The 27,812-nt window shown below is 36.3% G+C and overlaps 1 protein-coding gene across 2 annotated transcripts in view; it reads left to right on the top strand.

The window, feature by feature from the left end:
- Positions 1 to 27,325, top strand: part of SAMSN1 (SAM domain, SH3 domain and nuclear localization signals 1) — a 49,523-nt gene extending 22,198 nt beyond the window's left edge. For both annotated transcript variants that reach the window (XM_084875968.1, XM_084875969.1), the window contains exons 3-8: positions 2,664 to 2,813; positions 4,327 to 4,456; positions 6,469 to 6,620; positions 11,266 to 11,472; positions 14,527 to 14,677; positions 26,280 to 27,325. In XM_084875968.1, coding sequence (XP_084732094.1) covers positions 2,664 to 2,813; positions 4,327 to 4,456; positions 6,469 to 6,620; positions 11,266 to 11,472; positions 14,527 to 14,677; positions 26,280 to 26,482 — 993 coding nt within the window. In that variant the 3' untranslated portion in view covers positions 26,483 to 27,325. The remainder of the gene's footprint in view (positions 1 to 2,663; positions 2,814 to 4,326; positions 4,457 to 6,468; positions 6,621 to 11,265; positions 11,473 to 14,526; positions 14,678 to 26,279) is intronic.
- The last annotated feature ends 487 nt before the right edge of the window (positions 27,326 to 27,812 follow it).

Raw genomic sequence — 27,812 nt, 5'->3', positions numbered from 1 at the left:
AGAACTGTTCCCACATACTTAGCACTGCTACAGAGGCAGGAGAAGCTCCCACCAGTGCTGCTGCACTCTCCAGCTATGAATCTGGACTCTGGCTGAGTGGCACTCCCCTGTGAGAGATCACTGACCATGAGGAGACAGCTCCTTCTTTCCAGTAATTTTGCATATTTACATATATATATATATATATATATATATATATATATATATATATATATATATATGGAAATAGTAAGAAGCCCTAATTTTAGTTGACATCCTATCAAATAATCTACCAAATAAAAGAGCAATATACAAATTGACTGTCACTCCAACACACAAGATGGCTACCCCCATGTGGTCAAAGATGACTGCCCCCATGTGGATACAAGATGGCCAGCAGGGGAGGGCAGTTGTGAGGGACCAGGCCTGCAATAGAGGGCACTTGATGGTGATCAAGCTTGCAGGGGAGGGTATTTGGGGGAGGGGATACCAAACATGCAGGAGAGGAAAGTTGAGGGTGAACAGGCCTACAAGGGAGGGAAGTTGGGGACAACTGGACCTGCAGGGAAGGGCAGTGGGGGGGGGGGCACCATACCAGCAAGGGAGAGCAGTTAAGGGTGATGAGGCTGGCAGGGGAGGGCAGTTAAGGGTGACCAGGTTGGCAGAGGAGGGCAGTTGGGGGTGACCGGGCCAGCAGGGGAGGCCAGTTAGGGGCAATCAGGTTGGCAGAAGAGCAGTTAGAAATTAATCAGGCTGGCAGCAGAGTGGTTAGGGGGTGACCAGGCTGGCAGGCAGAAGCAGTTAGGGTCAATCAGGAAGGCAGGCAGGTGAGCAGTTGGGAGCCAACAGTGCTAGATTGTGTGAGGGCAGTTGGGCAACCCTCTAGGAGTCCCAGATTGGACAGGGTGCAGGATGGGCTGAGGGACCCACACCCTCATGCATGAATTTCATGCACCAGGACTCTAGTATTGTATAAACCTATAACTTTCCATAATCATACATAGATACAATTAAACTTATGATTGTATAGTTAACCTAAAATGTTTCTCAGGCTCACACAAGTTCACTAATTAGTTATAGTGACCTAGTATTTGTGAAAATTTAGTGAACCTGATAGAGTAGTTTGTACATTTTTTAGTAACTTAGTATTCATTCATTCATTTAACAAATATTTTTTCTATAGCAGGATTTCTGTTAGGCATTCAGAATATTGTTACAATAACATATGAAAATCCTTACTTCATGAAGTCTGGATTCTAGGGGGAGATAAATTAAAACAAGAAAATAAATAAATGTTTAAATAAAATTGTGATCAATCTATAAAAGAAAACAGCATAGAAATATGTTAAAATTTTAAAAATATTTAGGTAGTTTCTTCAAAGCTTCTGAGCAGAATAGTAGAAGAATCTGACATTAAAAATACTTAGTGGTAGTTTTTAAGTTTAGGCAATGGTAAGTTAACATAAATAAAATAATATACTTTCTTATTTATTTTAATTTGTAATTTTATATGAAGATAAAGTTAAGAGAAAAAACATCTAATTCTAAAATTTTATACTATTTCTAAGTTATATTTTATTCTGGATTTTTTGAAGTAAGCAAAGCATCTTTGTCTTTACAGCCCTGGCTTAAATTGGCTATCCATTCATGTTTATCATAGGCAATTTGGGGTAAGATGTGGAGCAAAACATAGTATGATTAACAATTATATTAACTACATAGTTAAACCTTCATATTAAAATATTCAAGTTCATTAAAGAGATGCTTCTCATGGTCTTTTATATTCAAGGAATGACTAGCTGTCCACCTATTGGGAATGGTGGGCATCACTAGACTAGATGATATTCAAGATCCTTTCTTACAAACTTGAGATGTTAAGGACATGTAACCCAAATACATCCTTTAAGATTAAAAAAAAAATCATTCCAAAGTTCAACATGAGGAGTTTGGCTTATTCAAAGTATATTGGGGGTCAGTTATGTTACTGAAAGTATTTTAAACACTCAGAATAAATAAAACACATAAAGCCTCTAGTCTCATGGAAACATACATCATAGTGGGAGATTCAGGCAATAATCAAGCAAACAAACAAATGTTATAAGGTACTATCAAGTCTTTAGAAGAAGAATAAATCAGGATAAGCATGCAGTGAGCATGGACAGGAGCAAGCTGTTTTAAATAAGGTGATCAATCAGAAACTTCCCTTCTTTTACATGGCATTGATTAGAAACCTGGGTGAAGGAAGGAATACAGGTTTGGACACCAGGGAAGCCAGTGGCAAAAGCAAATGCAAACCTTGATATGACCATGAAGAGAAGCAGCAAGGAGACTAGTATGGTGACACTTGATTATAGTTCTTTCCGACTTTAGCATGTATCAGAATCACTTGAAGAGTTTGTTAAAATACAAATTGTCCCCAAGTGATATTGTAGTTGCTGATCTTGGGACCCCATTTTGAGAAACACTGCTATAGTGAACAAGGGAAGCATGAGAAGTAGCTAAAGGTGAGGTACTGAATATATTCTATTTCATATACACTTTGTATAATGTAATATATATGACATTATCAAATGTATTAATTATACTGTTGTATTATCTTATGTTGTATTATATAGCGATGTTCAGGAAAAAAAAATGCTTTTTGTTGCTTTATTACTTTGTCTTTTGCAAACAATTTTAACTAGGTGTATGAGGGGGAGCCTATAAATGAAAGTGGAGAAAAAAATAAAAATTCAAATCATGGAGGAAGTTTAGGCAAAAGAATGAGAGCCATTTCCTGGACAATGAAGAAAAAAGTGGGTAAAAAGTACATCAAAGCCCTTTCTGAGGAACAGGTAAGAGTACTCTGTTAATCACTTGTCTTTTTCTATTAAACTTTTTAAAAAATATTTAGCATGTACTTCTAGACATGGAGATACTTGTGCTTTATGAAGGACTTCAACATCTATTTATCCTCAATAATTGTACTTAGAAGTTCTGTGGAAGAAAGTGTTATTACTCCCATTTTAATACAGAAAACTGAGGTTCAAAACGATCACACATGTAGTATGAGAGAAATATGTGCCATTTATGTTGTAGAAAACAGTACTTCATTTCTTTTTATTGACAAACTAGAGGCCTAGTGCACGAGGAGTATATTTATTTAGATCTCACTGTTCCTTTTACTTGAAAAACTGTCTCCAAATATTCACATAAGTTATAGCTTGCCATCATTCAGGTCAACAATTCAGAGCATATATTACCTTATGAAGGAGACCTCTGGAGGCTTCTCCTTCTAAATTAACTGAACTTCCCCCAACCCTAATCCAGTAGCTAATCTCCTAGCATCATCAGTTTTATGTCCTTTTATAGCACTTATTCTCTGATATTTTCTTGCTTATTATGTTTACACATGGCTCCCCAAACAGTGTACACCCCCCCCCCCCACACACACACACAAACACACGCTTACCCTCTGACACTAAAATGAACCTCATTAGAGCAATGACTCTGTTACCTTTTTCACCACTGTATCCCTAGTTCCCAAAACAGTGCCAGGTACTTAGAAACTGTTCTATAAATGTGGGTTGAATGTCTAAACAAAAGAATAAATTAATGGATAAAAACAGAGAATCAAACTTAGTGCAAATCAAATGCATATTCTGAAGTTTTATTAATGTTTAGAAATGATCAAAAAGTAGGATTATTATCATTTTGATGAATATTAAAAATTTATAGGTTTTGTCCAAACTATCTAAATATGGAAAACATTTTAGATGTTTTCAAGCATATGTAATTTATTTTGAAATTGTCTGTCTTGCTAAATTCATGCAAGATTTGCTTTTCACTTGACTAGGTGTCAAGCATGGTCTGAGATTTGTAAAGCTTTGCTTTAAAATTGCAAAGTGTACATGTTTTATTCATATCTAGTGATCTCATGGGGTGCAAATAACTGACATGAAATAACTGTGCAGAGTTTAAACTTTTAATGTCAGATCTCAAAGGATTAGTAATAGTGGTAAATAGGTGAGAAAGAGCACATACATAAAGAAAGAAAAGTACTTTAACAGAAGAGCATAGATATCAATAACCTAAAATCTCTGGTTAAATAATCTTGATACAATATTCATCCTAATTTACAAATTGCACTATTATAATTTTAGTTGAATTCCATTATGTGGAATGTTCTATCTATAACTTTTTTTTGCTATGAATTGAAATTAGGATTAATGACACTCATATTTTATATTGATGTTTTCCTAAGTGCTTTCTTGTTAAACCATATCTTGTTTGTTAAATCAATGTGCACAGTGAGTATCTCCAGGGAAAGCAATGATCTAACCTAACCTCTGCTATGTTTTTCTGGAGGATGAAGACGATGGAGAAGACGCCCTCCCGTGTCGGAACAGTGACCCCATTATTGGGACCCAAACAGAGAAGCTCTCCCTCAAAGCCAGTGATTCCATGGACAGTCTCTACAGTGGGAAGAGCTCATCAAGTAAGGCTATAGAATCAGAAACAAGTTCTGGGTTAAGTTCAGGTCTGGGTTAAGTTAACTAATTTGCTTCTCTGGGACTGGTTTCTCACATGCAATTTTAAATTAGCAACAAGGTTCCAGCTACCTGATAAGATAAATAGTGAAAAATGTAAAATGTGTTGAATTTAAAGTGTTGCTGTTGTTTAAAATGGTACTTAATCTATTAGATAGAATTATGCAATATTTTGAAACGTTTAATGTTGTTGTCAGAAGTATCCTTGGGGATATGCCTCAGAAGATCATGTTGACTAATTAAATCTGCATCCTAAAATAAAAACGTATGCTGGGGAGAACTAGTGTTATATTGAGTCAGTATTTTTAAAAAGACCTACAGTTTTCAAATAAATAAAATCATGTTCTCTATCTCTTCTTTCCTTCTTTCCTCCCCACCCCTCCCGCCTTGTGCGCGCTCTCTCTCTCTCTCTCTCTCTCTCTCTCTCTCTCTCTCTCTCTCTCTCTCTTTCTCTTTCTCTCTCTCTTCCTCTCATCTCTCCCATGTCTCTTCTTCCTCCCCCCTCCTCTCTTCTCCTGCCTTCTCTCATTTTTTCCTTCCTTTCCATTATTTTCCTTAAAAAATTCTGGATAAAGCAGGGCCTTTACATCAATTCTGACATTTAAGTTTCCATCTTGCATTAGCGGGTAAAGAGTAAAGTAATATGTAAATATTAAAAAGCAAGAATATCACCAATTAGGTGACAAAAAGAATCAGCAGATGATCAAAAGGATTTTCTTAAAACATTGCTATATTTTTAAGAAGATGATCCTGCTACAATACTTGGAAACTGCTGCTATTGCAGGGCACTTTATACTGTTTTATTTCCCTCTAATCTTGTATTGGCTTTAAAATGTTTTTTCAGTTAATTTTTCATTTCCTTTTAAATCAGCTGCTTCTGTTATTTGAATTTAGATAGCAAAGACCAGATGTTTCAAATATCCTGAATTTTATTCCTATTTTCCTATTGGCTGTAGAATAGTTATTTTGTTTAAAAAAAAAAAAAAAAAGCAACTGCAGAAACATTTGAAGGCTATATTTTTACATGTGTGAAATTCAGATATCTTTAGTATTCATTTCTGCTAGCAATTTTAAAATTCTGAAGTGTGATGCTGAGGGTGGGAAGAATTTTATTAACTAGAATGTGCCATGAAAAAGCAGGGCCCAGAGTGGTCATAGAAGGGAGGTGTGAGGAGATGGTGGCTCATTTAGCTGCTACATACAACTTGTTTCTGTAATTGGAAGAAACGACCCTTCTTATACTCTAGCTCACATACAATATGGAGCATCCCTAAGGATCTTGGCCTTGTTTCCACAATCATGGTTATTCATGGTCGAGAAACTGAGGCTGTTGGTCATTGAACTAAGCACCCGAAGGCCCACTAAAGGAGAAAGTGAAGCAACAACTGAGAGGGGGACATCAAGAGCAACTTCCACTGGAAAAACAGAATCCTTCCCCCAGACAAACAGCAAAACGGAATCACTTTCCTCTTAGTCCCCTGAGATTCAAAGTCATAAAGGAAGAAGACCAAAGAGCAAGGATTTAGAGCATCTTTGAAAGTCCAGTTTAGAACATTTTTGAAAGCCATATGTACAAACTTCATTGTTTGGCTTATACAGCGAGTTAAGTTTACACTGTCTGCTTCTTTAACAAGTACCCATACTCAAAACACTGTACTACTGGATCAGATTGGACACCAAAGTCTGGTGGTATTTGGGTTAGTGGTTGAGGAAAAAGTGGTCGGCATGGCTGGAGAAAGGTCCAAAGTGGCTCAGAGAAAGGTCCAAAGGTCCAAAGAGGACAGAGGTTGCTGATGGAGAGAGAATGCCTGGGAGGCAGAAACAGGATGGGTCCTTGGAACCTCTGCAGGAGGATGGCATCCGATGTTCAGCATTGTCCCTGCTTAGTTGTTCCAGGTGATGGTTCAGAATGTTATAAACCTCCCATGAGAACTGTTCACCTCTGCTTTTCCTTCTTTAGGTGGAATAACAAGCTGTTCAGATGGCACGAGTAACCGGGACAGCTTTCGACTCGAAGATGAGAGCCCCTACTCTGGACCATTCTGTGGCCGTGCCAGAGTGCACACCGACTTCACGCCAAGCCCCTATGACACCGACTCCCTCAAAATCAAGGTGTGTGTGCATGCACATCTGCATTCTGTGTGGTGTGTCCAGTGCTGGTTGTATGATCTGTTTCTCAAGGGCAAGCAGTGAGAACTGGGGGGAGGAGATGTGAGTCTGTTCTTCCCAACAGTAGAACTGGGGACCAGCTTGCTGTGGCAAGAATTTAAACCTTACACAGCAGGCAGAGTAGGAGTCAGTCTGTTGAAGCTATTAGCATAAACTGCTGTTATGAAGATAATCCATAATCAAAGCCTATCAGAGAAGGGATTGTGTACATTTTCCTGAAAGCAGGTGCCCAGCTCTGCCTGATTATTCCTGAAGTGAAAATAATAATGCAAAGGAGAGGGAGAAATGGTGAAGATATTAGGCAAAATTCCAACAGAGCAAGGGCCTTGGGAACCAGACTTGACTTCACTCAGTGCTTAAATTGGTTACTCTGAGTAACCAGCTTCCTACCAATGATATTCCACCCTGACTTCCCCCTTCTTACTCTTATTCTCTGTATGCATTTTCTGTTACTGTGTAACAGATTACCACAAACCTTGGGGCCTCAAACAACACAGATGTATTATCATCTCATAGTTCTATAGGTCATAATTTGGGCATGGTGCATCTACTGAAGGTCTCACTGGGCTGAAATCAGGAGCCAGCTGGAAATGTGATCTTGCCTAAGCTTGGGTCAACTTCCAAGCTCACTGGCTGTGGGCAGAGTTCAGTTACTTGTGGCTGTAGGAGTGAGTCTTGTGTTCTCTTCCTGGAAAGCACCTGGATCATCCTCAGCTCCTGGAGGCGGCCGGCCACGGCCCTGTCTATAACAAGTTCTGCAGGAGAAACATTCAGGCTTCAAATATCTCTATTTTTAAGAGCTTCTACCCAATTAAGTCAGAAACGCCCAGATAATTACAAAATTAACTAGTCTGGGACATTAATTACATCTGCATAGTCCCTTCTGTCATGTAATACAACATAATCACAGGGGAGAAATCCATTATTTTCATTATCCTGCTTATACTTAAGGGGAGGAGCTGGTTACAATAGAAGAAGGTTTAGTGCTAAAATATTTTATGGATGTCAAATTATTCCTTTTAGTAACACAAAGTGCTATATAGCTAAAAGGACAGAATTTATGAATTTTTATGCTGTCAACACCAAGCCGATGTTAACCAATATTTATAAGTTATGAAGTATTGATATTATCATTTAACATTCAAAGCAAACAACTCTTCTCTTTGTCCATTCTGTGGTATCAACTCTGAGCAAGCTCAGTTGGAAATGAAGAAAACATTATTCACTGCAATTGACTCCTTAGTCATTTCTTAGTTCCTGTCTTGAGGAAAGGTGGGGAGCAGAAGGGAGTAAACTGAACACATTTTGATTCAGGATAGCTGTTCACCTTCCCCACAGTGTTGTGACAGTTCGCTACCTCTGGTGCTGCCCAAGGTGATGTTTGCTGAGGACTTGTAAGATACAATAAGAATCTCAGTTACCACTGAAAATTGAATACTGATGTTTCCAAAAAGGGTCTTATCCAAAATGACATTGAGTTTTTGCTTGGTGACCTTTCCTGGAATGCACAATTTTTACAAGTTTTAAATATACTAGGAAGGATATGGCAGAGGGCTGCCATGCTTAGAAACTCCCTTCAGAGCTTCTGGGGATTTTTCTGGGACTGATTAGCTGATCTCATCGAGCCTAAGATTTGATGCCCTTATAGTGAAAGGCAAGAAAGAGCTAGATGAAAGCTAATAGTGTCAGACAGACAGACTGTTACAAATCAGAAAGCTCAGGTCTTTTAATCATATTGAATTCTACTTCACAAATAAAATCTGTGTTTTAGATGTTAGAAGATACATTCACAGAGCAGCCAGAAAAAATATTCTTAGTAGCCAAGTTAATGCTTTGGTTTTGTGTGTGTGTGTTTGTTTTTTTCTCTCATTTGTTTTATTAAGGTATTATATGTGTTTATACCTTACCATTGTCCTAATGCTTTGTTTATTTAGGGGTAGACCCCTAATATGTCCAAACTATCAGAAAGGATAATGTCTTCTCTGGGAAAGAAAGTTAGGTCTCAAGGGAGTAACTCTTCTCTAAAATGCAGGCACTATATTTGCATAGGTACCCATTTTCTTTACAAATAATTACCCCTGTGGGGTTTTCTGCTCTTGCCAATAACTGGCAGCATGTAACCAGATAGTATCATATGCAAATAAAGAAAAAGACCAATTTCTTTGTCTATCCCAATGTGCTTCATTGATACTTCAATCCAAACTTTGTTGGGGAGCTTACTCTAAGAATTATCTCTAGAATAAGTAAGTAACAATTTATCCTCAGTACATACATATTTTTATTATGTATTTTATTTGTACAAAGTTCTGAACACTCTCATTATGTCAGATGAATGCAGTAATTTAGGTGTGCTTATTTTGTACTGTGGATGAGTATTGTAGGTGAACTAGAGAGGCACAAACTGAACCACAGATTTCTTTTTCCCTTTCCCTAATACGGGAGCCCCTCAAGAATGGCAGCTTAAGCTTTGCTACATATACAGTGCTTTGACAGGATGAGTGAAAAGACCATCACTTTTTAGTTCAGACAACTTAGTCTTGAGTTCTGGTTCTGCCATTAATTTCCTATAAGGTCTTGGGAAGTTATTTAATGTTTGTTGTTTGTGTTTATTTTTCTGTAATATTTATAGAAACAATGACACCTTATATATATACATAAGAGGTGTGTTGTGGGCATAAAATTACTTCATTTGTGCAAAATTGTTTTGCAAATTATATTATGCTCTACAAATAAAACTTGACAAATTGATATAATACCAAACACAAAAACATGTCATCAAATGCATGTAGGATATTTTCTTCAACACATTGTTTACTTCATATAGTTAATAGTTTCCTTAAACTTTTTTAAAGATATATTTTTATTAATTTTAGAGAGGAAGGAAAAGGGAAAAAGAGTTATAAACATCAAATATGAGAGAGAATCATTGATCAGCTGCCTCCTGAATGCCCCACACTGGGAATCGAGCCCAAAACCTGAGCATGTGCCCTGACTGTGAATCTGACTATGACCTGCTGGTTCATAGGTTGATGCTCAACCACTGAGCAACACTAGCTGGGATTCCTCAAACGTTTAAAATAAATTTCCTCATATTTATTTGTTATCTTGGAACCATCTTAGCATAATGCCCTCGTTATTCTATTTTCTTTTTTATAAATTTTTTTTTTTACTGATTAAGGACATACATATGTCTTATTGCCCCATTGCTCCCTCACCCCACCCCCACTCATGCCCTCACCCCTGTTGTCTGTGTCCATTGATTAGGCTTATATGCATGGATACAAGTCCTTTGGTTGATCTCTTCCTCTTACCCCACTTTTTCCTACCTTTCCTCTGAGGTTTGACTGTCTGATCAATGCTTCTCTGTCTCTGAATCTGTTTTTTTCATTAGTTTATGTTGTTCGTTATATTTCACAAATGAGTGCAATCATGTGATATTTATCTTTTGCTTAGCATAATGCTCTCTAGGTTCATCCATGCTCTTGCAAATGATAAGAATTTCTTCTTTTTTATAGCAGTGTAGTATTCCATTATGTAGATGTACCATAGGTTTTTGATCCACTCATCTGCTGATGGGCACTTAGGCTGTTTCCAAATCTTAGCTATGGTAAATTGTGTTGCTATAAACATAGAGGTGCATATATCCTTCTGATTGTTGTTTCTGTTTTCTTGGTATATATTCCTAGAAGTGGGATCACTAGGTCAAACGGGAGTTCCACTTTTAGTTTTTTGAGAAAATTCCATACTGTTCTCCACAGTGGCTGCACCAGTCTGCATTCCCACCAGCAGTGCATGAGGGTTCCTTTTTCTCTGCATCCTTGCCAGCACTTGTTTGTTGATTTGTTGATGATAGACATTCTGACAGGTGTGCAATGCCACCTCATTGTTATTTTGATTTGCATCTCTGGATGATTAGTGACTTTGAGCATGTTTTCATATGTTTCTTGGCCTTCCTATGTCTTCTTTCTTTTTTTAATATATATTTTATTGATTTTTCACAGACAGGAAGAGAGAGGGATAGAAAGTTAGAAACATTGATGAGAGAGAATCATCGATCAGCTGCCTCCTGCACACCCCCCCACTGGGGATGTGCCCGCAACCAAGGTACATGCCCCTGCCCGGAATCGAACCTGGGACCTTTCAGTCTGCAGGCCAACACTCTATCCACTGAGCCAAACTGGTCCCGGCCCTATGTCTTCTTTCAAAAAGTATCTATTTAGGTCCATTGCTCATTTTTTGAGTTCCCTGTAAATGTTGGAGATTAAACGCTTATTGGAGATAATATTGGCAAATATGTTCTCTCATGCTGTGGGCTTTCTTGTTTTGTTGGTGATTTCTTTTGCTATGCAAAAGCTTTTTATTTTGATGTAGTCCCATTTGTTTACTTTCTCTTTAGTTTCCTTTGTTCTAGGAGCTGGTATCTGTGAAGAAATTGCTTCAGCATACGTCTGAGATTTTGCTGCTCTGGATTCCTTTAGTATTTTTATTGTTTCCCATATTATGTTTAAGTTTTTTTCTATGATTCCATTCTTTCTATAATAGCACCAGAGTTCTCTGAAATTTGATTTGCATATTTCTTTTTCCTTAGAAAGGAGACATCATAGACATAATCTGCAAAACACCAATGGGGATGTGGACAGGAATGTTAAACAATAAAGTGGGAAACTTTAAATTTATTTATGTGGATGTCATCTCAGAAGAGGAATCAGCCCCCAGGAAAATAAAAACACACCGGAGGAGTGGAAGAGAAAAATCCAAGAACCTGCAGGAATTCTTAGAGAGGATTCACCTTCAGGTTAGCAAACATGTGGTCTATTGGATTCTTGTGGCATATGGACAGAAAAATTAAAGAGACTAGATCAGTGTTGCATAGAATTGTTAAAAAATATATGACTTACAGCAAAGGAAAATTTGTTTTTCAAGAACAGTTCTTATTTCTCTTTTATCACTTTTATTATGCAAGAATGGTTCTTGATATAATATCCTTTGGACTAAACTCTATTGCTACTCATTAATGACTATAGAGATTAATCTTGAGAAAGAGTAGTGAAAAAAAATACCTAGGAGAATAAATGACCCAGAGGAAACATGTAAATGAGAATCATAAACAAAGCATGAAGAGTGAAAATAAAAATCCAGATGTTATCAATATAAAGATCTCCACATCTCTACAGGCTGCTAGTGGGAATTGGTTTTCTATGATATCCCAAGAAAAATAATTTTTTTGAGACTTGCAGGGGAGGATGTAGTATTGTAGAAAGCTTTATTTCTGATAAATTAAACTCCTGAGTTTCCAAGGTCCCATTTTGCTTTTAGCAGGGCTAAAATCAAAGCCAGTATCCCAAATTTCCACTCTAGATTGAGACACAGTGTAATCCAGCATCAGGCTAGCTTAGTTTGTATTACCAGATATGGTTCATCTGTACCCTTTACATGTGCGGTCCACATGGTCACATGGCTATGTAGGAAACACAGGTTAATGCAAGGAAACAGGAACATAAGGGCCCAGAGAGAATGTGAACTTCTTTTGTTTAGGGGATTATGTATTCCCAAATTTTTGCAGGTTTGCAATGGCCCTGACCTACTCTAGTCAATTCATGGTTCCCCAGGCTTGACTGACTGCCACTTTCCCTATGACACCCCAATTCACTGTGCATGCACACAACTTCTCCTTTGTCCAATTCCTTCCCCCAGTAAGCTGCAAGGAAGTGGGCCAGTGGTTTCCTGGGGAGTGTGATTAACAGGTCTATAAAGTCTGTCCTCCCTTTTGCTCCTTTCCTAATGTTAACTAGCTAATTACAATGGTACCAGAAACTTGAAAGAAAAAAATGAAAACTAGATTTTCTATAGAGCAGAGATCAAAAGCAAGTCACAGGAAAATAAGTAAATATAACTGTTTTAAAACTAATTTGTTAGTAAATAGTGATCTTAAGCTTGCATAATAATTGGGTTAAAAAAAAACCCACAAAACCTGTGTTGTCTATATTTATTATCATATTATTTTCTCATATATTAACAAAGTATCTACCTTGTTAAATATATACCTAGCCTCACTCAATTTACTGTTTTGCAATCCATTTTAAAAGTTAACCTGGTAGTACTATGATATATTTTTTGAAATTCATTAAGGCAATAGCTAAACTTCCCTTAATTGTTTGTCCTGAATTATCTAGTTACAATCTTGTCTATAGACACACTGCTTAGGTCTTCCTACATTACTACTGGTGCCCCCAAATTGGGTACTCCTTGGAAGAAGTACAAGTTTGAATCCTGCTTCCCTATTTGTTTTTGTGTTTTGTGTGTGTGTGTGTGTGTGTGTGTGTGTGTGTGTGTGTGTTTAATGACCTATGAGAAAACCAAAGTCTAAGGAAGTGAAATAACTTAGTCACGAACCCTCAGTTAGATGGTTACATCAGAATGGGAACTCAGTTTTCTCTGTCCTAATTCAGTGTTTCTCCTAGGATATTTTTAAAAGAATTGCTAGTGGGGTTTTCTTTTTTGTTTGTTTTTAACATTAAAGGGCTGCTAATAAGCTCTTCCTGGTTACTTAAAACTTTTATACTTCCTCTTATTCAATTTTAATAACAAAAGTAAGGATTTTGAAATAATAATAAAATAAAATGGGAGTAATTTTTGAGAAAGTTGAAAAGCATTAAACTTCACTTTGAATTTTTATGCTGTTGGATAGAATAAAGGTTACATAAATAAAATACAGACTTTGAAATCAAAAGCCCAGTAAAATTATTTTTATTTTTGTTTAATATATTTTATTGATTTTTTGCAGAGGAACAGAGAGGGATAGAGAGTTAGAAATAATGATCAGCTGCCTCCTGCATACTCCCCTCTGGGGATGTTCCCGAAACCAAGGTACATGCCCTTGACCAGATTCGAACCTGGGACCCTTCAGTCCACAGGCTGACACTCTATCCACTGAGCCAAACCAGTTAGGGCAAAGCCCAGGAATTTTAATTAGTATATATTAATGCAAATGATGGACAAGATATAAGTGCCGAGAAAAAGGAAACAATACTTTTTTCCAACCACAGTACTTTTGTAAAGCTTAATAAAACTTTTAATTAAATAGAAAGCCTTGGATTCCTTTGATTTATAACCAATATCCTAAGACCACTTAAAAAAATGTTTTTATTGATTTCAGAGAGGAAGGGAAAGGGAGAGACAGAAACATCAATGATGAGAGAGAATCATTGATCAACTGCTTCCTGCAAGCCCTCCACTGGGGATCAAGCCTAAAACTTGGGCCTCCTTCCCCCACAACCCCCCACTAGAACAGAACCTGGGATCCTTCAGTTGGCAGGCTGACACCCTATCCATTGAGCAAATCAGCTAGGTCCTCAGTACACTTTTAAATTGCATCTGTTTCAAATTTATTTTTCACCCTACCCCAAGAAATTAATGAGAGTAGCTGTTTTTGCAATCAAGCAAATAAGAGATGTAGATTCAAAAATATTACTATATTATACTCTATTAAAAGCACTTTGTTTATAAACTTAAGGCACTCTAGTTTTATCAATTTAGCAATTTGAGAAGTGAAAAAGTGCCAAATAGGATGAATGATCTAGCTATTTAATTGATCCATTATTTAGCATTGTATGCTTAAGGTAATTATTTCTTCTCTATTTGTCCTTCCAGAAGGTCAGAATTATATCTCTTACTCTTTTAAATGCCCTACAGTCTATATGTGAAAACTAATAAAAGTAAAATAAAGTTAAGCAAAAGTTTTATTGGCACCTTTGGCTTCCATAAGCATTCCTATACTTTCTATAAGTCTACAGATAACTAAAAGTATTTGAATCCAACTAGCTCATATTATACATAATTTTTTTTTCAGGAATACTCATCAACACTTTTGCTCAATGGTTATGAGACCCTAGAAGATTTAAAAGATATAAAAGAGAATCATCTCATTGAATTAAACATTAAAAACCCTGAAGACAGGAAGAGGTTACTATCAGCTGCTGAAAATCTCCTTGATGAAGAAAGTAAGTTTGCACACCTATTTTTCTCTCTGGCTGATAACCACAGTTTAATGTAAATAGTAAAATCATTAAAAACAAAGTTCCAATTTAATTTGCTGAGAACCATATAAAGCATTTTTCCCATAAAATAAGTATATTCTTATACTTTTGTAAACAACAACTCATATCAAATATATAATTAGAAAGAGTTTTGGTTTTTTTTTTCTTCCTTTTGGACTCAGAAAATGAAAGGTCTTTTCTGTGTCCTTCATTTAGATTCTGCAGAGTTATTAATTTAAATGCAAATGCATGTCTGCATTCCCAAAGACTGGAGCAGATACACTGAGTGGCCAGATTATTATGATCTCTGAATGCATAATAATCTGGCCACTCAGTATATATCCTATATAATAAAAAGGCTAATATGCAAATTGTCCCCTCAACCAGGAGTTTGACCAGCAGGCAGGCCGGCCAACAACCCATGTCCCCTCCCGCTGGCCAGGCAGGCTGGACCCAACCCATGCACGAATTCATGCACCGGGCCTCTAAGTGGCCAGATTATTATGTGTTCAGAGATCATAATAATCTGGCCACTCAGTGAGAGGCAGACATTTAATGGCAGCATGAGCCATTAGTGAGAAATGTCATATGTGGCTCCTGGAGAACAGCGCAGAGCTTGGCTCCAAGCTAATAAACCTTCATGCCACACAGGGAGATTTATTTTATTACCATATAGTAGCATCTTATATGTGCTTATACTGTTCTTTTGAGATGTTAAAATAGCTTGCAAAAATATTCAGCACTCAATGTTATTATCTGAGATGGCACTGGGTGTCTGTGAGTATAAACTGAAGATGAGGAATATATACGGATTTACTTGAGGCAGAATACTGGCTACATCAACTGGGTTGTAGAGATAGGTTAGCTTTTGCTTTTACAATTACTCAGTCTGAACACTATTCTACTAAATCTTGTCAGGCTCTCAGAACCCCGAATTCAGAACATACCAAGCTCTGCAAGGGATATTTTGTTAGAAAAAAGGAAAGAAGTATCTAATTTTAAAGATTAAAAATAACTTAGATCATCTAATCCAGTGTTTCCCAAACTTTTGACATATGTGTACCCCTTCTATAATTTTCGTTAATGCTGAGTACCCCTCATACTCATGAGAACATAGAATTAGGCGCAGCTAAGCACGGTGCAGTGCATATCCCCACCAAACTCCGGTGCAACGCATACTCCCACCAAACTCTTCCTGTACCCCTGGGGGTACGCGTACACCACACTTTTGGAAACACTGAGTCAATCTCCTCTTGCGAAAGTAATAATAATAATAAGCATTAATTACTTTTTAAACATGTTCTGAGTACAATTTTGAGCCAAGTTCTTCATATTTATTGCCTTCTTCAATGCTCTTCATTATTCTGTGAACTAGATAATACTACCCCCATTTTATAATGAGAAATTGAGAAGGTAAGTAACCTGTCCAAGCTCACATACCTAGTAAATTGGAAATGAGGACCAGTGTTTGTGATGCTATGCTGTACTACAAAGAACTACGAAGAACAGCCCAGAGGAAGGAGGAAAGGTGCACTTAAGACCCAGGCCTCTGGCTGTCCTTCGTGGCTTCCCTTTATTCTCTCTCTTATATCTCCCCAAATGGGCATATTTGCACAGCACATAGTTATCTATACTGGCCTGTTATCTGGAAAAAATTCATTTTTTAAGAAATCGTATCTTTAGTTTTTGGGGTTTTTTTTTTACTTGTTGTCTTGAGTTTGCATAGATCTTTATCCTTTTTAAAAGCTTTCATATGTATGACTAATTTGAAACCTGCAGAATTGATTTCACTCTTAGGTCTATGTGTTTAAGAGCATTCTTTGAAGTTGTGGAAGCTAGGAGATGCAAAGAGAAGGGATAGGGTCATAGAGGCAGACAAAGATCAAACTTAAGTAGCCAATGTACTCAACAGTCCAAGCCCAAGCAGAACTGATCAGCATAAATTGATGTAGCAGTATCTTTCATGTACATGAGGCAGTTTTTTGTCATATCTTGTCATTTTAAAATATGTCTCCTCTGTAAACAATGTTAAGTTAAGAAATAGATTTTGTAGATTTTTTTTGTAATTGATAATATGTAGTATCGTTGTCAATACTCTTCATACTAATTTGGCATTGAGGTAGAAGAAAGGAGAGGAGAGTATTTTTTTTAACACTTGTATAAAATTTCTTCTCTTTCGTAATGTCAACCATGTTGGTATTTTGCCAATTTTGCAGATAAAATATTTCAGAAATGAACTTCCAAAAGGCCAGACAAATAGATAAGCAGCAAATCTGGGGTTTCAATCAAAGGCTGTATGCTATAAAAACCTGCATTTTCCCTTCCACACAGGCAAATTAATAAATATGAAAACAATGAACATTTAAAAACTTAAAATTACTACTACTCTCCAATTTCCTCAGCAGCTTAAGTTGAGTTTTCTATCTCAAAAAGTGGAAGCTAGTATTTAAATGAGAATGGAAACCTTATAACAGCCTGACTCCCTGAAAGGTGGGAACTGTATGGTTGCACTGCAACAGGATTTGTGAATAGAAGGAGCCTTTGAGCCCCAATAAGCAGCTTTTGCTGTGAAGCAGTTTTCAGCAAGGACGCACAGAGGGAAGATCAGCCCAGCACCAAAGGCTTGGGCCACTTACAATGTCCACTTCCAACTTTTCATTCCAACTCGCTTATCACCCATATATATTCTCTGTTAACAACAAAAATATATAATGATTCATCTAACACAAATTCTTCCTTTGTAATATGAAGAGAGTAAAACTAGAGCAGGTGTCTTTCTCAAGGTCATGTATCTAGAATCCACCTTCTAAATCCAGATATTAGGAACACATACTGCTATACGCTGATCTCTGAAAACAAAGCACAATATCTCCAAAGCATGATGTGAAATGCAATGTTTGCTATAAAAAAGTACAACTCCTCCAAATTATTTCCCTTGTAAAACTTTAGAAAAATGGTACTTGAAGGTCACTAGAAATTGATCATTTAGTAACAGCAAGTAATGTACAAACATACATACACTGAGCCCAATTCTAGGAAATGAAAAATGAAAAAAAAATGCAGATTCAACTATAGTCGTGTTGGTTGTAAACACACAGCACAGGGATTTTTCTTCTTTTAATCTTACGGTCAAAAGTACTATTAGAATATACATGTCAAAAAGATGCATATTGCATGTTAGGCTATACTGACTGAAAGCTATTTATCTTATATGAAACTTCTTTGCTCAAGAAATAAAGAAGAATGACTTCTATTTGTTGATAAGATGTGGAGTTCTGATGATTCGGCACCATGCTGCTACATGCTTATTTTTATCTATTCTCTATTTTAATCATATCTCCTACAACCATGCCAAAGATTAAATGCGCAACCTTCATGTACCTTCAGCGATAAAGACCTTGAATATATGGTTATATTAAAACTAAGACAAATGCATGTCACAGGTTAAAAATAGTTAGCTTTTTGTATGTGTGTGGAAGAACGGGGTATGCAGATTGGCCAGGATTTTATGTATGTATTTTATTCTGATCATTGAATAATGTCAGTTTGGGAAAGACAATAAATTTCTAGTTTAGAGCTTTGATCTTTCTTAGGTTGGGAATTGGAATGCTTTACTTTGCTAACCATTCAATATAAAAACTGAGCAGAGCGGGCACCTGTTTTGAGGACAAGAATAAAAACTTTGAGATCATGTAGAAAGACCACAGTCCCATGTGAGCCTTTAACCTGTCTAGAGAAACCAAGATAATCGGGGCTGAGACAGGAACAAAAACAAAAAACTAAGACTTAAAGCAAGCACTTTTCCTTTTCTCTAGAGAGCATTTTACCCTCTTTGACTTTGAAGATGTAAACAAAATTAAACTTTGTAGATTACTGTTTGACAGGGGTAAAGATGCTTCTGGGGTGCTAGAGCTGGTTACAGGAGCACCTCTGGAGGAGAACAGTTTGGGGTTCTGCAGTCCCAGCAAGACTGGCTCAGGGATATTCTGAACTCACTCTTATGCAGATCAGGTCACTGGCTCTCAATTGGGAATCCAGATTAGGTTAGAAGGAGAAGAAAAGTCGGGGTGAAACATCTCTTAAAGAAGCAAATGAGCAGAATCTGTTTATTTTGAGCACATTAGGGTTTCTGTATTTATCATCTGAATTTTAAAATGGTCTGTTCACTTAGAACAAACATTCCCAGCAAGTAAAAAGCGAGTAGAGAATATATATGTGTGAGTGTTTGTGTGTTCATTGTTCCCTAAGCACAACCTTCAAGACCCCGTTGCCTTGCTGAGAAATGTCTTTTTAGAATAAGTTAATTGCTATTAATAGTAAATATTTTCTCTTTATCCTGAACTTACTCTTTTCCCACATTTAGGAATACTTTGATGTGTCTTAAAAGTGTGTCTATGAGAATGTGTACTCTTGTCCTGGGGGGAAATGGGTGATAGAAGTATCTTGTCTTCCCTTTAGCACAGGGATAATTAAATTTTAAAATAAAATAAAAAACAACTTAGTAACTGAATGAACAAACAGTACCAGAATCTGTATATACGGTAAGTACCTGCAACCTTTATTTGTAGAGCTCAATGAGGAGGAAGGGGGAAAGGTGGATTGTGTGACAGGCTGCTGGCACCAGCTGTGGTCACAGCAGCCCGCATTGCTCAACTATCCCCAGTTGTGCCTTCCTGTCTGCCTACCTGCCCAAAATGAGGCAGGGCAAATGGCAAGGCCCAGCCAGGAGCCTGGAACATGAGCTGCCAGCAGGGGAGACTTGTATTTATGCCAAGGAGCAGTCCAGCAGTTGGCCTGATAGCGTGCCAGGGCAGGCTGGTGCTCTAGCCCCTGACATATGTACCTGGTGTTTCCAACCCTCTTGCCATATGATTTCAATCTAGATTAAGAAACATACATACAACTTTTAAAAAAAGATATGCTAACCATCCATATATACAGAGTAAAAGGAGGCATATAGGCATTTTACTATTCTGTATTAATAAATATGCCTTTCATATCTGTTTCTAGTCATAGCTATACCTTATTAGTATATTAATTTTGCAATTTAATTTCTTCAGATTTGGGGGGAGGGGTTGTTCCTAAGATTTAATTTATAATAGATGCCATGGTTTATGTAATACAAAACACACACAAATTAGTCAAATGAAATATAAACATTTATAAGCTTCTTCCAGAGAACAATTCCGAGAGAAGGGAGCTCATAGAATTTCATGTCAGTCACCTGGGAAACTTGTACTGCCTGTGCGCGCAGGGCACTCCTGCTCTTATTAGATTGCACTGTGATTGTGTACTAGGCATGGCTTTGTGATGATTACCCTGGCCAAACAAGACTGAATTCCTTATTACCATGTGCATTCCCAATGCCCCCAGTTCTGTGCTTGCATTAAGAAGATTGTTAACAATGCCTGTAGAATTAATAAATGTTGAGTGCAGGAGTAAAAAGATTTTCAAATAGTAAGCAAGACTTTTTTTGGTTATAGTACCTAAAATCCTCCACAACCCCAATGTATACATAAAAGTTTTTGTAACAGTCAGGCAAGAGTTGGTATGCCTTGTCAAGAGTTGTTTTATGTGTGCATGTATCCATGATAAAGCATAACCATGTGTGCATGTATCCATGATAAAACATAAATGAGTACTTTCTAGAGGGCAATAATGTAAAACCTATCAAAGTTTAAAATGTACATACTTTCATTTTATACCCAGGAATTCAGTTCTAGGAGTTTGTTTGATTAATTTAACTTCAACATACAAAAACATAAAATACTAGTTAAACTAAAATAAACTTCCATCATTAATTCTTTTAAATAAATTAATATATATACAAACAATAAAGGAGTATATTAAGAGAAGATGTTAAGAGAATGAAATGCATACTGATATAAAAAAGATGTTCAAAGCATATTAAATGATAAAAGTGATTTCTGGATCAGAAATATGAAGGCCATTATGTTTGTGTGAAATAATGATAATTTTTAAAACAAAAAAAATATGTTAATTTTTACCATATCAAATAAACAGGATTAACTTAACCTATAAGAAATATAAACTTGATTTCCCAAGGTCCATAATTAAGCAATATAAATGATAGTTTTAAAAATTTCTTGGTAATTATCAAAACAATCAGTCCAATATAGCTGTGCATGGCTGGGCAGTGTGACAGCCGAGCGGTGCTTCCTGAATCGGTGCTCAGTGATTGTGAACTTGAGTGAGTGTGCCTCTGGGTTCTTCCTGAAGCAGTCAGCCCAGTGCAAGTGGAGGCTGCTGTGAGTGTGAGAGAAAACATTTCCTTTTCTTCACACATGTCATTAGAGGGTAAACTATGATGCTGGGCAAAAAGAAACGTGTACAACCAAAGGGAGAGTCACTTCAGCTCCATATCTCTCATAGCTTCAGGAAAACAACAGAAAGGGATTCCTGGTTTTCATTTGTTCTTGATTTTTCAAAGGGCATATTAATATTCAAATGAAATGAATACCAGATATTCACTATAGTTAAAAAATTAAAGTGTTTAACTGATTTAAGGATGTGCTTAAGATGAAACTGAAATGACTAAAAGTTGTGCCATATTGTCTACTGAATACTCCTCCCTGGACACCAACCACCTCTGGACAGATAAACACAGCTATAATTACCTGGGAAATGCCTGAGTTTTGGTGTGAATGACTCAAGTGTGACTAGGACATGAGGCTGAGATTTGGAGCCACCCTAAGATGCATATCCCTGTTTTTCCTCTGTAGAGATGGTACCAGGAAAGAGAATTCAGAGCTGAGTTCAACAAAATTCCTTATTTGATCTTCTTTAGTTCATATTTCCTTTAATTAATCAAAAAATCACATTGTTTTTATTTAAACAAATGTTTACTGGGTACTTTTGTTGGCCAGGCATCTTCCTATGTTCTCTAGATTACGTTATTTCATAGTACTTGCCCCAAAGAACTAGAGGCTTCAAATCTAAGGCAAATAATAAAGTAAAGTCAGTATCTAGAATACTTGGATAAGAAACCTGGAAAGTCAAACAAAAACTACATTTTTAGTGAATCCTTATCTTTCTTAATGTAAATATTGGACAGATTTCTTGCCTTACGGTTTGAGAACTTTTTACCATAACTAGGACCTAGTTTGATTTCCTTAAAGCTTTCTTCACTTCTAGTATAATTGAGATGCCTATACTTAATTAATTAAATGTCGCAACTCCAATTAATTATTTCATGAATAATTGTATTAGCTGTCATTTGTTTTAATTATCATCATGCCACTTTGTATTGCCATTGGTGACTATCTTAAAATATTGATGAGGATAAAATATTATAATATTCAAATTAGTACCTCATGACAAAATGTTATCTAAATAAATTTTCTTATAATTATGTTTTATATTACATAGAGTACAGAACAGTTTGAGGATACTTCCCTGACTTCATATTATACCTGCTGCTAGCTGAAAGCAAAAAGGACATCTTTTTCAAATTACTTAATCTCCAATATACTCAGATTTGAAAATGTATTGCCTTTAGAATATTTAAAAACCATTCAGGAGCTTTATTATAAAAATGTACCATTTTTGGTACCATTTAAATTTTTATTAAAACTAGAGGCCGATGCACAAAATTCATGAAAGAGTAGCCTTCCTTCCTCCAGGTGCTGGCACCAGCTTCCCTTTGGCACTTGGCATCCGGGAACTGGGCTTCCCTCGCAGCCCTGGCTTGATCCGAAGGTCATCAGGTCTAATTAGCATATTATGCTTTTATTATTATAGATAGAATATAAAACATTGTAGATAATCCGAGGAGAATAGAGGAAATCTATCTAAACTTTAATTCTTTCATTTGTGAATTATATGCATATGTCTATGTGTTTACATAATGTTTATAACAGGATACATGAATTAGAAATACTGAGTTTTAAACTTAACATATCACAAACATTTTGGTGTAAAACAAATGCAATCAGACATCCTATGGCAAGTGTGTGATTTTGGAAGCAAACTGTTTCTTATTCCAATGTTACTTGCCTGGTTAGCTCAGATGATTAGACCATAGGACAAAACTGATGAAGGTTATAGTTTCAATTTCTAGTTAGGTCAGTTAGCTTTACACTGTTTCATAGTCACATGGAGAGGCTAAATGACTTAGGAAGAAAATGTGGGTGCAATACTGTGAATTCATCCCCTCTGCTGGGAAAACCACCCACAGCTCAAGTGCTAGGTTTGTGCCAATCCCAAAGTGATTGTCAGGATGGAAAAAAAAAAAAAAAAGAAAGAAAGAAAGAAAGAGAGAGAGAGAGAAAGAAAGAAAAACCAAAGAGGAAATCCTGACCCTCAAATACAAAAATGTAATGCTATGTAGCTCTCATTTCCATAATATAATATAATGACCTGCCTTTTCTTTTATAGATATAGTTGAGGGGCTCCAGCTGATCACCTGCCTGAAATGATTGCAGGCCTGGTGGGAAGCATTTGAGGAAGCATAGTCATGTTTCCATTTCACTAGGAAATCATTTAGCAAATTACTGCTGTTCTGTAAATTGCTGTGCTGCATGACTTCCATACTGAGAAACTATTTCCTTTTTCTATAAAAATTGCAGATAAAAGATTATCACAGTAAATAATCTGTATTTAAAATAAACCAATTCCGAGAATTTAGAGAATGTGATACACTGTTTCTTATATGGGAATATAAAAAATACATTTTATTACTAATATTAAAAATATATCCTCTGTTAAAGTCAAAATTTCACTTATTTTGTTTGTTACCCTTTCAGATGATACATAAAAATTTCTGAGGGTAAAATAACAAGCTAAGTATTTATTTTTAAAGGAAAATAGATAATTTTGAAAATCATAGTACTTTAAGCCTAAGTTTTTTTTAAGAGGATCTAAATATCTTTAAGAGAATCACACAGTTAGTAATCAACCTAAATAGAACATGGCATTAAGAGCAGTTTTTATTATGTCAGGTCCTGTGTAGATGTCAGTCTGAAAGGAAGTAACTCAGTAATTTATTTTTTTTGCGATGAAGTGATAGGCTCAGATATAATCTGGGGAAATAGCCCCACAACCATTCTAAGAGGATCACATTCTAATATGATGATCATTGCTGATGTGGCAGAAAGCTCACACCAGGCCTCGCTCCTTTGGTCTTTTCCAGAGACACTCGGATCGTGGAACTCGGACCTGATGCCTCCACTTCAGTGGCAGTAGGATAGACAAACAGAGGCAGGGCGACATCTCTTCTTCAGAGAATGAGATCCCACTTTCAGACCTGCTTTTTTTTTTTAAAAAAAAAAAAAAAAAAAAAAAGGGGGGGGGGGGCCTTGGAAACAATAGTGAAACAGTCTCATAGAGACTAAGTAGATTTCCCCAAACTTAAAGGTTGTTAAGACTAATAAAGAAAAAAGGCTTCATGGTAACTAAAATTTTAAAATAATTACAATAGGTGCATATTGAAATTAAAGCTCCTTATACCTAATACTAGCTATAACATCACTAAATTTAAATATCTGATAATTGAATCCAGAATTAAAGTTGTGGCAAACATGGAGAAAATTCAGAAAATGACATAAATGTGATTTTATTGTTGCAAATAAAACCTTGGAGGGAAAATTTAAAAGGGCTGTTATGATTCATTTTGAAGATGAGTAGATTTAAATTATTTTTTTTCAGCCTTTCTCAATCTGTGTTCCTCATCTAAACTACAGAATACTGAAAATAATTTAAGTGAATTTTCAATTCCTCCATGGGTTGGACATAACTAGTACTATTCTAAATACACTAAAGAGAAGTTTATCCATTACATATAAGGCTGCCTTAGGGCACTAGGGCTCAATTCTCTCTCATAATGGGGGTTGGTAACAAGTGGTAACAAGTGGATACACAGTGGACCATAAACTAATGTCAGCAAGTTATCTATAGCCTCAAAAATGCATTTATAAAGCAGATGTGTAGACAATAATAAAGTGTGAATTTCTTTTTTTTATATATATATTTTTATTGATTTTTTTACAGAGAGGAAGAGAGAGGGATAGAGAGTTAGAAACATCGATGAGAGAGAATCATCAATCAGCTGCCTCTTGCACACCCCCTACTGGGGATGTGCCCGCAACCAAGTTACATGCCCTTGACCGGAATCGAACCCGGGACCTTTCAGTCCACAGGCCGACACTCTATCCACTGAGCCAAACCGGTTTCGGCTAAAGTGTGAATTTCTTAAAGATAAATTACTTAGCATTATATGGGTCTATTGAGGAAAATTACACAATATCCTCTCCCAAAGATTTTGAAGATGGGATTTATACATTCTTCTGGCAAGAATGGAATGAAGTATGTAGCATCTGAAGGCAGAGATCTTGAAAAGTATGTTTGGTTCTTCCAGTTTGGGCTATTCAAATGTCCACAGTAGGGGAGCCCCGAGGTTAAAGGGGGGAAGAGCAGAACATGCTGTGGGCTAAGAGCATTGCCTCAGTGAGGAACTCGCTGTAATAATGCACAGAAATACCTATTCACTGGTGTCAAGAAAGGGAAAGTAGCAGAAAGAATGCTGATGCTGAAGAATTCTTGAGAAAAAGTAAATCTTTATAGGGCCATTTAGGTTCTTTAGAGAAATCTTTTGTTACATCTCTGATATTATTTTTTTCTTAACATATAATGCCAGTTGAATGTAGAATACAGACTTGATAACACATTACCAATAGGAACATAAACAATTGTTATTCAGAACTGCAAAGATATAGAAGACTAAATAAAGCAGACTCGGAGGTAGTCACTTACTATCTAAAAGCAACCTGATTTTTTATGTCCATTTTTTAATAAATACACACATAGGAAAATCCTGAATACTGTTCTTTTATTAGTATATTCTTTTTAAATTATAGTTCACATTCAATATTATTTTGTATAAGTTTCAGGTGTACATCATAGTGGTTAGACAATCATGCAGTATATAAAGTTTTCCCCTTGATATTTCCAGTACCCATCTTGCAGCATACATAGTTATCATATCATTGACTATATTTTCTATGCGGTGTTTTACATCCCCTTGACTATTTTTGAATACTATACATTTTATGAGTTAAATTCTAAGTTACTGAAGTCCCACGTTGTTGTCCATATTGATCTTTTGTTCAATAATCCGCATTATCATGATTCAAAAACTATTAATGTGGACTATACACTTAAACTCTACAAATGACTTTTTCTAATGTTACTTTAAGGAGTATTTGGACAAGGTATCAGTCATACTGTGGATACAATCTGCTTTCTTTGGCAACATTAATGTAAAAGGCGAGTCCATATTGATCTTTGCTTATGCAAGCAGTTCACATAAATTCCATGAAATTGCAGGTGAGCAATAGTGGTTTGCTCATTTTGTCTTCTAAGAAAACAGTGCTTTGAATATTTGAGTGTAAAAATCTCTTTTATAATAAACAAACACATTATTTACTTACATAAGTTTCCATTGTAATGAAGTTAAGGTTGGAACAGTTAAAATAGCTTAAAGATGAATAAGTACATGAATAAAACTTTTTTTCATATGCGTAATTGCTGCCCTCTTTTCCATTTACAGCTATTCAAGAGCACGAAAATGAGTCTGTGCCCCTATCCTCAAGCCCAGACATCTCCTTAAGTAAGTCACAGCTAGATGACTGCCCAAGGGACTCTGGTTGTTTTATCTCATCAGAAAATTCTGACAATAGCAAAGAAGACGTGGAGTCTGAAAATCTGCCTGACATGGTACAGAAGATGACTATTACAGAAACAAGTGACTGAACACATTCTCAACTCTATTTCCATATTTGCATCCTATGTAACTCTTCTGGAGCTAAAAGGTTAACTAGGAAAGAAAGAGAAGTATTTGCAGATAACAATCTAAAGTTAAGGTGTTTTATTCTGAATGAGTATATGTAAAAGTTTATATCTCTAACATTTCCAATTTTTGTAAATAATATGTATATTTATTATTTTAAGTGATACAAGTTAGTATTTCATATGTGTGTATTAGGAAAGGTATAATGTAAGTCTTTAGTATGTGTGATGTAAGCTTTATTTTGTAAATGCAAAATGATAAATTCTACAAAATCCCCTTCTTTTTATTTTTTTATTTTAATTTTTTTAAATATATTTTATTGATTTTTTTACAGAGAGGAAGGGAGAGGGATAGAGAGCTAGAAACATCAATGAGAGAGAAACATCGACCAGCTGCCTCTTGCACAACCCCTACTGGGGATGTGCCCGCAACCAATGTACATGCCCTTGACTGGAATCAAACCTGGGACCTTTCAGTCTGCAGACCAATGCTCTACCCACTGAGCCAAACCAGTTTTGGCAAAATCCCCTTCTCTCTTCATACCTGTCAGTTTTGAATTTGTGTCTATTAGAAATAAATAGGAGTGGAGCCTGTGTTTGTTTAACCAATTATCCAAGCAATATTTACACTCATTTTTATAACTACTGTTATATGGTATAAAAGTATAGATAGTATACTGTCAGTTCTGCTTTAGTAAAATGAAGTTTTAGTAAAATTGTAATAATTTCGCAGTTGTTTCAAGTTTAAGTGTACATACTTTAAATTTTGTAATGCCCTAATTTTTAAAATAAAGTGAATTATGTGCATTTAGTATTTTCCAGATTAGTGTTACCTTCATATTAGGCATTTTCATATCAGGCATTCAGACAAAATATCTCCTACCAAACAAGATTTTGTAGTCAGTCCTCACTATATCTATCCTATATATAAACAAAGCCTAATATTCTAAGTGTCTGGTTGTCCGATCATCCATTCAACCAATGATATGCTAGAGCCATTCAACCACTTGCTATGATGTGCACTGACCACCCAGGGGCAGACTCTCAGACCAGTAGTTTAGCTTGCTGCTGGGCTCCAGCTGATCAGGACTGAATGAGGTGGGCCAGACATGTCCTGGAACCCTCCCGTAGTCCCTCCCCTGATGTCCAACCTCCCACATCCCTCCTCATCCCTGACTGTGCACCAGTGAGGTCCCTTAGTTTGGTCTGCACTCCCTTGCAATTTAGGACCCTTGGAGGGATGTCAGAGATCTGGTTTTGGCCTGATCCCACAGGCCAGGCAGACGGGCCCCAC

This window comes from Pipistrellus hanaki (assembly GCF_964339955.1).
Source record: "Pipistrellus hanaki genome assembly, chromosome: 2".
NCBI lineage: Eukaryota > Metazoa > Chordata > Mammalia > Chiroptera > Vespertilionidae > Pipistrellus > Pipistrellus hanaki.
This window is presented reverse-complemented; position numbering and strand designations above follow the sequence as displayed.